This window comes from Anolis sagrei, chromosome 2, assembly GCF_037176765.1.
Source record: "Anolis sagrei isolate rAnoSag1 chromosome 2, rAnoSag1.mat, whole genome shotgun sequence".
NCBI classification, from domain to species: domain Eukaryota; kingdom Metazoa; phylum Chordata; class Lepidosauria; order Squamata; family Dactyloidae; genus Anolis; species Anolis sagrei.
In genome coordinates, this window is record NC_090022.1 from 4,022,867 (window position 1) to 4,034,904 (window position 12,038).

At 45.0% G+C, this 12,038-nt stretch overlaps 1 protein-coding gene across 2 annotated transcripts in view; it reads right to left on the minus strand.

Annotated features, from left to right (window-relative positions):
* Positions 1 to 1,030: 1,030 nt before the first annotated feature.
* LOC132766195 (zinc finger protein 850-like) overlaps positions 1,031 to 12,038 on the minus strand; it is a 29,678-nt gene continuing 18,670 nt past the window's right edge. Inside the window, exons 2-3 of one of the 2 annotated variants that reach the window (XM_067465028.1) lie at positions 4,970 to 5,094; positions 1,031 to 3,247 (exon numbers count right to left, since the gene is read on the minus strand). In XM_067465028.1, the coding sequence (XP_067321129.1) occupies positions 1,240 to 3,247; positions 4,970 to 4,998 (2,037 nt within the window). In that variant the 5' untranslated portion in view covers positions 4,999 to 5,094 and the 3' untranslated portion in view covers positions 1,031 to 1,239. The remainder of the gene's footprint in view (positions 3,248 to 4,969; positions 5,095 to 12,038) is intronic. The other variant, XM_067465029.1, reaches the window with a different exon arrangement.

Below are 12,038 nucleotides of genomic sequence, written 5' to 3' on the forward strand. Positions count from 1 at the left end.
CAATTTTCCTACTTCCCTTTAAACATAATGTCCCACCGCTTTCAATGTTATCTCCCTTGTTCTTACTTTCTTTTAAACTTTACGTATAATAATAAAAATATCAACAAGAAGGTAGCAGAACGTGCCGGGCGTTGGACCCTCAGCCCGCTCCTTTAGCGGAGAGCTGAATGTTGGCCTCAGAAGGAGACAGAAAGACTCCAAATTAGGCCTGGGTAACAACGGAAAATTTTGTTTCTAAAATCGATTCGTTTTTTGGGGTTTTTTGCGTTTCGATATTTAAAAGAATTCCGAAATTTTCCTTTTAAAAAGTTTGATATTTACGAAATTTCGTTAATATTAACGAATCAATTCGTTAAAATGGCAGACACGGTTGCGCAACTGAAAATAATAGGGGTGAGATCTCTATTCTGGTTTGACAACGCTTCTCAATAATAATAATAATAATAATAATAATAATAATAATAACAAACCACTTTCTGCCTTCCTGCATGTAAGGCACAGTCAAAGCACTACTGAAAGATGGCCATCCATTCTTAATAATAATAATAATAAATATAATAGTTTTAACCTGGAGAAGGAAAGAGGTTAGGCAGGCAACAGGCAGGTCTCTGAGTGCTGCACTGCTGTGTCTCTTTGCCCAATGCACGCAGGCCAGAGTGAGGAACGAGGTGAGGTGACGACAGGAGGAGAGGAGAATTTGATCCACTTAAGCAGAGGCCAGGGACCCGGGAGTGGGGTAAATGCCGACCGCTTGCAACCAGGGAGAGGGGAGGGAAACAACTATAAAACTTGCACCAGACATACGGAAATAATAACGAAACAATAACAAAACAATTACGAAATAGATTTAAAAATTCGTTTCGTTTTTTAGTTGCTCCTGAATGGTTTGTTATCGCTTCGTTATCAAGAAAAATAACAAATTATTAACGAATTACGAAATTAACGAACGAAACCACCCAGCCCTACTCCAAATAACTGATTTTATAACAGATACTCTGATTCATTCAGGACTTGTAAAAACCAACTTTATTGTAGGTGCCATTCAGTTTCATTATAAAAAAATATAGACATGGGAAAAATATCAAGACTTATTAAGGGGAATAAGAATCAATAATACTTGGCGAGAAGAAATGGGTTTCCTATTAGTAAGTCATTTGAAGAATTCCAAAGGTGGTAAATTCAAAGGAACTGGGAACTAAATGACTATTTTCTCTGAATTTCATTCCACCTTCCACGCATTCACAAGATTTCACCTATGTGAGTCAATAGATGTTTACAACACGAGCTAATACTACTGAAGGCCTTTCCACATTCAATGCACATATACGGTTTCTCCCCTGTGTGAGCCATTAGATGATTATTATATGATCCTGGATCACTGAAACTCTTCCCACATTCCATGCATTTATATGGCTTTTCCCCCGTGTGGGATATTTGATGGCAATGCAGCTGCCTACTCCACCGGAAACTCTCTCCACATTCCATGCACATATATGGTTTCTCTCCTGTGTGGGTCCTTTGATGGGAACGCACATGTGCACTCCGACGGAAACTTTTCCCACATTCCATGCATTGATATGGCTTCTCTCCTGTGTGGGTCCTTACATGATTATTATATGATCCACGATCAGTGAAACCTTTTCCACATTCCATGCATTGATGTGGCTTCACCCCTGTGTGGGATATTTGATGGCAATGCAGCTGCACACTCCACCTGAAACTCTTACCACATTCAATGCATGTATATGGCTTTTCTTCTGTGTGGGTTCTTAGATGGGATTGCACATGTGCCTTCCGACGGAAACACTTTCCACATTCCATGCATTGATATGGCTTCTCCCCTGTGTGCGTCTTTACGTGATTATTATATGATCCACTATCACTGAAACTCCTTCCACATTCTAGGCATTGATATGGCTTCTCCCCTGTGTGGGTCCTTACATGATTATTATATGATCCACTATCACTGAAACATTTTCCACATTCTAGGCATTGATATGGCTTCTCTCCTGTGTGGGTCCATATGTGATTATTATATGATCCACTATCACTGAAGTTTTCTCCACATTCCATGCATTTAAATGGCGTTTCCCCTCTGTGGGTCTTTAAATGTTTATTATATGTTCCACTAACACGGAAGCTCTTTCCACATTCCATGCATTTATATGGCTTCTCCCCGGTGTGTATTCTTTGATGGCAACTCAGAGCATTGCTCCGACCGAAACTCTTTCCACATTCCATGCATTTGTATGGCTTTTCCCCTGTGTGCATTCTTTGATGCAAACTGAGTTGCGCACCATCAGCGAAGCTCTTTCCACATTCCATACATTCATATGGTTTTTCTCCTGTGTGCATCCTTAGGTGTCTATGATATGTTCCAGTATCACGGAAGCTCTTTCCACATTCCATGCATTTATATGGCTTCTCTCCTGTGTGTATTCTTTGATGCCTACGCAGATGTGCGCTCCGACGGAAATTCTTCCCGCAATCCATGCATTTATATGGCCTCTTCCCAGTATCAACAGTTTTCTCCCCTGAGTGAATCGCCTGATGGTTAATGCATGTTCGATTATCACTGAAGCCCTTTCCGCATTCCTTGCATTGATATGGCTTCTCTCCTGTGTGGGTCCTTTGATGGCCACGCAGATGTGCCCTTTGAGTGAAGCTCTTTCCACATTCCATGCATTTGAATGGTTTCTCCCCTGTGTGGATCTTTATATGATTCATATACGTTCGGTTATCACTAAAGCTCTTTCCGCATTCCATGCATTTATATGGCTTCTCCCCTGTGTGGATCCTTTGATGGCAACGAAGCCTTCCACTCTCCCTGAAGCACTTCCCGCATTCCATGCATTTATGTGGCTTCTCTCCCGTGTGGATCATTTGATGGCGACGCAGATTGCTGCTAAAACCGAAGGTCTTTCCACATTCCAAACATTGATATGTTTTCCTTTCTGTGTGTGTTCTTTGATGTGAATGTAGATGATCACATGGACTAAAACTCTTTCCACATTCCATACATTGGTCTCCTTTGTGGAGCCTGGCATCTATGTCTAACTGTGAATGGCATTTGCAAATTTTCCCACAGTCAGAACATTCAATTTTGTTTGATTCTGAGGTTAGAGGTTCAGAATCATCAGCCTGCTGGAAGGAAGGGAAGGTCTTCGGATTTTCCACTTGGGTTGTGCTTTCCATGTCAGGCTTTGTTATAGCTGGTTCTCTGTGGTTCTTGTTCTCCTCCTGATTTCTGTTTTGAGGGAAAAGAAAATTCAATTAGAAGAAAGCACAGAATTGAAGGATTGAATAAGAACCTGATCTCAACTGCTTCTTAAGCTCCAAGAATCTCCTTAAGCTACTTAACATGTGCTATGCTAATAATATAATGTAATGTAATATATTGTATATACATATAATATTTGTATTATTATGTAATGCAATATAATAATATGACTATATATTTATATTACATATAATATTACAATATAATGGTATAGTACAACATAGTAATATTTAATACTGGTATTGTACTATGCTAATAATATAATATATTCTGTGTATGTATGTATATAGGCCCTGTCTTTCGTCTCTGACAATCGCACTTGCGAGGCAGGCGGGATCGAGAGCAGGGCCTCCCCAGACGATCTTAAGCTCCTAGATGATTCATAGGAGGAGATACGTTTGGACAGATAAGCTGGGCCTGAATCGTTTAGGACTTTATAGGCTAAAGCCAGCACTTTGAATTTCAAGTTTTTCCTAAAAGCTGACAAGGTGGGAGCTAACCTAATCTCCCCAGGTAATGAACTCCAAAGCTGGGGGTCCACCAAACATCGCAATGTATTGAAACAGCTGTGGATTTGAATGGGAGGCAGACAGCGTTGGATAATACAGAACATTGGATAAGCAAAGATTAGATAAGTGAGACTCTACTGTACATTCTTAAAACATCAGAGATGAAGCCCTTGAACTGATCAGATTAACCCCTATTCCTTGTTTGTGGGCTCTCTGGCCTTAGGAAACCACATTTCTGGAGTTAGAATTTTGCACCATATATGAATTTTTTGTTTGGAGAATTATTCCAAGGATAACAAGGATGAGTTCTCCATCACTAGAAACTCCAAAAGACAATGGAAGGGAAAGGAAGAGGGGATATGGAAGCTCCAGTTCCGGGTGGCCCAATGTTATATGCCAGTGTTTCCTCAACCTAGAGGTCAGGACCCCTGGGGGGGGGGGGGTCACAAGGGGGTGTCAGAGGGGTCGCCAAAGGTCATCAGAAAACTATTTTTTGTTGGTCGTGGGGTTCTGTGTGGGAAGTTTGGCCCAATTCTATAATTGGTGGGGTTCAGAATGCTCTTTGACTGTAGGTGAACTATAAATCCTAGCAACTACAACTCCCAAATGTCAAGGTCTATTTTCCCCAAACTCCACCAGTGCCCACATTTGGGCATATTGAGCATTCATGTAAAGTTTGGTCCAGATCCATCATTGTTTGAGTCCACAATGCTCTCTGGATGTAGGTGAACTACAACTCCAAAACTCAAGGCCAATGCCCACCAAACCCTTCCAGTATTTTCTGTCAGTCATGGGAGTTCTGTGTGCCAATTTGGTTCAATTCCATCATTGGTGGAGTTCAGAATGCTCTTTGCTTGTAGGTTGACTATAAATCTCAGCAACTACAACTCCAAGATGACAAAATTAACCCTCCCCCCCCCAACCGCACCAGTATTCACATCTGGGCGTATCGGGTATTTGTGCCAAATTTGTTCCAGTGAATGAAAATACATCCTGCACATCAGATATTTACATTACGATTCATAACAGTAGCAAAATGACAGTTGTGAAGTATCAACAAAAATAATTTTATGGTTGGGGGACATCACAACATGAGGAACTGCATTAAGGGGTCATGACATTAGGAAGGTTGAGAACCACTGCTATATGCTGAGGAGCAGTGGAAAGGACACAGTCTTACCCAGAGGGCATGTTCTCACAAGTCTCCATCGTATCATCTACACGTGAAGCCCACTAGACCTGATCCAGGACACACAACTTCTTCTCAGAGAAACGCACGAGCACTTCCTCAAAGGATTCCAGCACCTGAAAGGAGAACCATGAGATGGAGAACATCAACAAAATGGAAATCCTGCTGGCCTGGTTATGGGGTGACAGTGGTGGGTGACAAGAACAGCTTCAAGGACCGCAGTTTGGGTGTCCTCTTGGATTCGTCGCTCACACTTGAGGCTCAGGTGTCGCCAGTATCCGGGAGGGCCTTTGCACAATTGAGACTTGTGCGCCAGCTGTGACCGTACCTCGCGAAGGCTGACCTGGCCGGGGTGGTCCATGCCTTGGTCACCTCTAGAATGGATTACTGCAATGCGCTCTACGTGGGGCTGCCCTTGAAGACGGCTCGGAAACTTCAATTGGTCCAGCGGGCAGCAGCTAGGATGCTAACTGGAGCTCATTATCAAGAGAGGTCTACCCCTCTGTTTAAGGAGCTCCACTGGCTGCCATTTATTTTCCGAGCCCAATTCAAGGTGCAGGTGCTCACCTACAAAGCCCTGAATGGTTTGGGACCACCCTACCTGCGTGACCGCATCTCCATCTACGAACCCACACGCTCGCTCCGGTCATCTGGGGAGGCCCTGCTCGTGATCCCACCTACGTCGCAAGCGCGCTTGCTGGGGACACGGGACAGGGCCTTTTCTGTGGCGGCCCCCCAACTTTGGAATGCCCTTCTAAAAGATCTTCGACAGGCCCCTACTTTAGCAGCTTTCAGAAAGAACCTAAAAACTTGGCTGTTCCGATGTGCCTTCTCAGATTAGGAATCCCCATCCCAAGTCCTAGAAGCACTTTAGTACAATTAATATTACTGCACACCGCACTATTTTAATCCTACGTTCCTCCTGCCATCTCAGCACTTTTAACCCTGTACCCCTTGCACTGGCCGGCCCAGTTTTAAAATGTCTTGATGTATTGTTACTGTTGTTGTTATTTGCTTAATTATTTGATTTGCTTGGTTTATTGTTGTGTTATGTTTTTATTGTATTGTGTTCTGAGGCTTCATAGAATCAAAGAGTTGGAAGAGACCTCATGGGCCATCCAGTCCAACCCCATTCTGCCAAGAAGCAGGAATATTGCATTCAAATCACCCCTGACAAATGGCCATCCAGCCTCTGCTTAAAAGCTTCCAAAGAAGGAGCCTCCACCACACTCCAGGGCAGAGAGTTCCACTGCTGAACGACTCTCACAGTCAGGAAGTTCTTCCTAATGTTCAGATGGAATCTCCTCTCTTGTAGTTTGAAGCCATTGTTCCGCATCCTAGTCTCCAAGGAAGCAGAAAACAAGCTTGCTCCCTCCTCCTCCCTGTGGCTTCCTCTCACATATTTATACATGGCTATCATATCTCCTCTCAGCCTTCTCTTCTTCAGGCTAAACATGCCCAGTTCCCTAAGCCGCTCCTCATAGGGCTTGTTCTCCAGACCCTTGATCATTTTAGTCGCCCTCCTCTGGACACATTCCAGCTTGTCAATATCTCTCTTGAATTGTGGTGCCCAGAATTGGACACAGTATTCCAGATGTGGTCTAACCAAAGCAGAATAGAGCATGGGGAGCATTACTTCCTTAGATCTAGACACTAGGCTCCTCTTGATGCGGCCTGTGTAAGCCGCATCGAGTCCTCCGGGAGATGCTAGCGGGGTACAAATAAAGTTAATAATAATAATAATAATAATAACCAGCACTTTGGTGGGTCTGGCTCAGCTGGTGCTGAGGACTTGGAAGAGGTTAATCTGACTCCTGCTTGGAAGGGGTCAAGATGGTCTTCGATTCCTGAGGAATGTCTTACAGGCTTCAGGGATTATTGGTGAAGGCCTGCTGAGGATCTCTGCATAAAAAGAGGGACGGAAGGGATTCCTTGTTGGTAACACTAAAGTAAACTATGAGACCAAAGTAAACTATGGCTGTTACCCTTGGGTTAGATCTCTAGTCCCAGACCTTATTCTTGTGGTCCTGTCTCAGACTCTGCTGTATCATGAAACCTTACTTTAGATCTTGTTATACTTGGAAACCCCCAGGGGTTTGGAGGCTTCATGAGGGAGGTGATGCAGTAAACCTGTTCCCAGTTTGAAAACCATTGTTCATTTTCAGAGTCCAGGCCCAGTACTCAGTGGGCATTCAAACATCAATTTAGACTTCCCCGTGGAGGTCCCATCTCCAAGCCAGAGGTTGAGCTCCTCCACCCCATCCTGCCCCATTCAGGTGCAGGATGTATTTTCATTCACTGGAACAAATTTGGCACAAATACCCGATACGCCCAGATGTGAATACTGGTGCGGTTGGGGGGGGGGATTAATTTTGTCATCTGGGAGTTGTAGTTGCTGAGATTTATAGTCAACCTACAAGCAAAGAGCATTCTGAACTCCACCAATGATGGAATTGAACCAAATTGGCACACAGAACTCCCATGACTGACAGAAAATACTGGAAGGGTTTGGTGGGCATTGGCCTTGAGTTTTGGAGTTGTAGTTCACCTACATCCAGAGAGCATTGTGGACTCAAACAATGATGGATCTGGACCAAACTTGACATGAATACTCAATATGCCCAAATGTGGACACTGGTGGAGTTTGGGGAAAATAGACCTTGACATTTGGGAGTTGTAGTTGCTAGGATTTATAGTTCACCTACAGTCAAAGAGCATTCTGAACCCCACCAATTATAGAATTGGGCCAAACTTCCCACACAGAACCCCACGACCAACAAAAAATAGTTTTCTGATGGCCTTTGGCGACCCCTCTGACACCCCCTTGTGACCCCCCCCCAGGGGTCCTGACCTCTAGGTTGAGGAAACACTGGCATATAGCACTGGGCCACCCAGAGTTGGAGCTTCTATATCCCCTCTTCCTTTCCCTTCCATTGTCTTTTGGAGTTTCTAGTGATCAAGGGATGTGGATGGAAGAGGGAGAAGAGGAAAGGAGGGGGCTGAATAGAATAGAATAGCTTTATTTGTCACAGTGCTGTTGTACAACAAAATTACATGCCTTCCCCTGTACACCACAAAACAATACACCCATCCCTCCACACACACCTCACCACCACACGGCCCCCAAGGCACGGTCTCTAGGGCCGCTGGGAGGCAAAGGTACAAACCAGAATTCAAGCCCATAAGGCAAGCCAGGAAGTCAGTCCAGAATTCAGATTCAAGGTTTCCGCTGTGCCGCTATTACACAGTGCAACATACCCAATCCTGTCCTGTATGACCAGCCATTCCCGCAGAGGATTGTTAGATATATTTAGGGGGTATCTCTTAGTGGCAAAATTCCTCGCAGTGGCAACAAGGCTGAGAAAGCAAATAAACTCTGAGAGGGGTATTACTTGCAACCATGTAGGTGCAACCTTGTACAATGGACTTCTCCTGTTGTTGTTTATTCGTTTAGTCACTTCTGAATACACAAATATATACATATGTATATACATATACACATACATACACACACACATATATATACATATACACAAACACACACACATATATACATATACACATACATACACACATATATGCATATACACATGCACACATACATACACAATATGCATAAACACATATAAACATAAAAATACACAAATATATACACACGTATACACACACATATATACACATATATACATATACACATACACACATATATGCATATACATACACACATATATACACAATAGACATATGCACACATAAACACAGAAATACACAAATATATACACATGTATGCACACATATATATACACACATACATACACATATATATACACATACACACATACATGCATATACACATGCACACACACATACACAATATACATATACACATATAAACATAGAACTATACAAATATATACACATGTATACACACACATATATATACATATATACATAAACATACACATATACACAATATACATATACACATATAAACACAAAAATACACAAATATATACACATGTATACACACGCATATATATACATATATACATAAACATACACATATACACAATAGACATATGCACACATAAACACAGAAATACACAAATATATACACATGTATACACACATATATACACACATACATATATATATACACACACATATATATACACATGTACATATACACATATATGCATACACACATATACAATATACATATACACATATAAACACAGAAATACACAAAATATACACACGTATACATGCACACACACATATATATAAAAGGTAAAGGTAGTCCCCTGACATTAAGTCCAGTCATTAACACACTCGCTGTCCGCTGCCACGCGTTGCTGTGGCCCAGTCTATGTATATGTGTTTTGTGTGTGTGTGTATGTGTTTATGTGTCTGTATATATTTGTGTATATGTGTATATGTATACAAAATTTGTGAGTTTGGTAGTTGATTAAATGTCCTTTGACCAGTATCTGGCTGCTTGGAGTGCTTCTGGTGTTGCCGCAAGAAGGTCCTCCCTTGTGCATGTGGCAGGGCTCAGGGTGCATTGCAGCAGGTGGTCAGTGGTTTGCTCTTCTCCACACTCACATGTCGTGGATTCCACTTTGTGGCCCCATTTCTTGAGGTTGGCTCTGCATCTCGTGGTGCCAGAGCGCAGTCTGTTCAGCACCTTCCAAGTGGCCCAGTCTTCTGTGTGCCCAGGGGGGAGTCTCTCATTTGGTATCAGCCATGGATTGAGGTTCTGGGTTTGAGCCTGCCACTTTTGGACTCTCGCTTGCTGAGGTGTTCCAGCGAGTGTCTCTGTAGATCTTAGAAAACTATTTCTAGATTTAAGTCGTTGACGTGCTGGCTGATACCCAAACAGGGGATGGGCTGGAGATGTCTCTGCCATTGTCCTTTCACTATTGGCTGCCACTTCCCGGCGGTGGTGCAATACCGGCTAAGCCGTGGTGGAAGAATTCAACAATCTTTGATGCTTTGGTGGCATTTTTGCACTGGCGGACAGCCTGACCTTTGGGCATTTTTGGTGAGATAAATAAATAAATAAACAACAATAATGTCTTGGTCTCTGAATTGGGGGGTGGGAGACATTAGAACTCCCTCCCCCAAGCCTTGAGTCTGGCTCCCCCCTCCCCAATTATCTTTTCTTGATTGCCCCCTCCATCCCATCATAGCCCCCCCCCCCCACTTCCCCAGAGCCCAAGGCTTTCCTACAATTGCCTTTCCTCCCAGTCTCGGCCCCACAGAGACCCCCCCCCAAGAAGAGGGAGGAGGGGGGGGAATGCAGCCCCACTGACTCTTCTGCCTCTTTGGGGGGCTTAAATGGGCCCCCTCCCCTGGCAAAAAGACCCACCCTTAATGGACTCCCTTCCTCCTTGAAACCCCTTCCCTTTTCAGGGGGCAGACCTCCCTGCCTTCCCCCCATCCACGGGACCCCCTCCATGGTCCCCATGAGCCCCCCGCCCGGAAAGAAGAGGCCCACTCCCCACCCACCCAACCCCGCTTTCCTCTGCTCCCCTTGCAGGCACCTGAATGAATAGGAGGGGAAACATCCTGGAGGAGATGGGTCGGGTCTCTCTGAAGGGAGGGGGGCACTTGGTGTGGAGGAGAACACCCCCCCCCCCCCAACACACACACACACACAGGCCAAGCCTTCCCTTCCTGCTCCCAGCCCCAGAGAGACAGACCTCACTGCAGAGAAGGAGGCAGAGCCCAAGGAAGCCTCTGAGGGGGGGGGGGGGGGATCAAGGGGGCACCCCAATACCGCCCCCCCCCCAGCCCCGCTCACCTTCCTTCCTTCCTTCCTTCCTTCATCTCCTTCCTTCCTTCGCTTCCCAAGCAAGGAAATGCCCCAAGGTCCTCGTGGTGCCCCGCCCCTCCCTTCCGGAAATGCTGTCAGGGAGGAAGAGGCTCATCTCCTCCTTCCTTCCTTTCTTTCCCTTCCTCTCTCTCCCCCTTCCCTACACTCGTTTTTTTTCTTCCCCTTCCTTCCTTCCTTCCTTCCTTCCTTCCTTCCTCCCTCTCTCCCTCCCTTCCCTACACTCTTTCTTTCTTTCCTTCCTTTCCCTCCCTTCCTTTCTCTTCCCCCCTCTCTCTCCCTTCCTTCATTTCCCTTCCTCTCTCCCTCCCTTCCTTACACTTCCTTCCTTCCTTTCCCTTCCTCTCTCCCTCCCTTCCGTACACTTTCTTTCCCTTCTTCTTTCCTTCCCCTTCCTCTCTCTCCCTTCCCTACACTTACTTTCTTTCCCTTCCTTCCTCCCTTTTTTCTTTCCCTTCCTTCCCTCCTTCCTTCCTCTCCCTTCTCTTCCCTACACTTTCTTTCCTTCCCCTTCCTCTCTCTCTCCCTTCTCTTCCCTACACTTACTTTCTTTCTCTTCCTTCCTTCTTTCCTTCCTTCCTTCCCTCCTTCCTTCCTCTCTCCCTCCCTCCCCTACACTTTCTTTCCCTTCTTCTTTCCTTCCCCTTCCTATCTCTCTCTCCCTTCCCTTCCCTACACTTACTTTCTTTCCCTTCCTTCCCTCCTTCCTTCCTCTTTCCCTCCCTTCCCTACACTCTTTCTTTCCTTCCTTTCCTCCCTCCCTTCCTTTCTTTCCCTTCCTTCCTTCCTTCCTTCCTTCCTTCCTTCCTCTCTTCCACCATCAGCTCTGCTGGACCAGCCACATTGTCTGGATGCCCGACCACCGTCTCCCAAAGCAGTTCCTCTACTCCGAACTCAAGAACGGAAAACAGAATGTTGATGGACAGGGAAATAAATTGAAAGATGGGCTCAAAGCTAACCTTAAAATCTCTGGCATAGACACCGAGAACTGGGAAGCCCTGGCCCTTGACCTTAAAAACTCTGACGTAGACACCGAGAACTGGGAAGCCCTGGCCCTTGAGTGCTCCAGCTGGAGGTCGGCTGTGACCAGCAGTGCTGCAGAATTTGAAGAGGCACGAATGGAGGGCGAAAGAGAGAAACATGCCAAGAGGAAGGCGTATCAAGCCAACCCCGACCGGGACCGCCTTCCACCTGGAAACCAATGCCCTCACTGCGGGAGAAGAT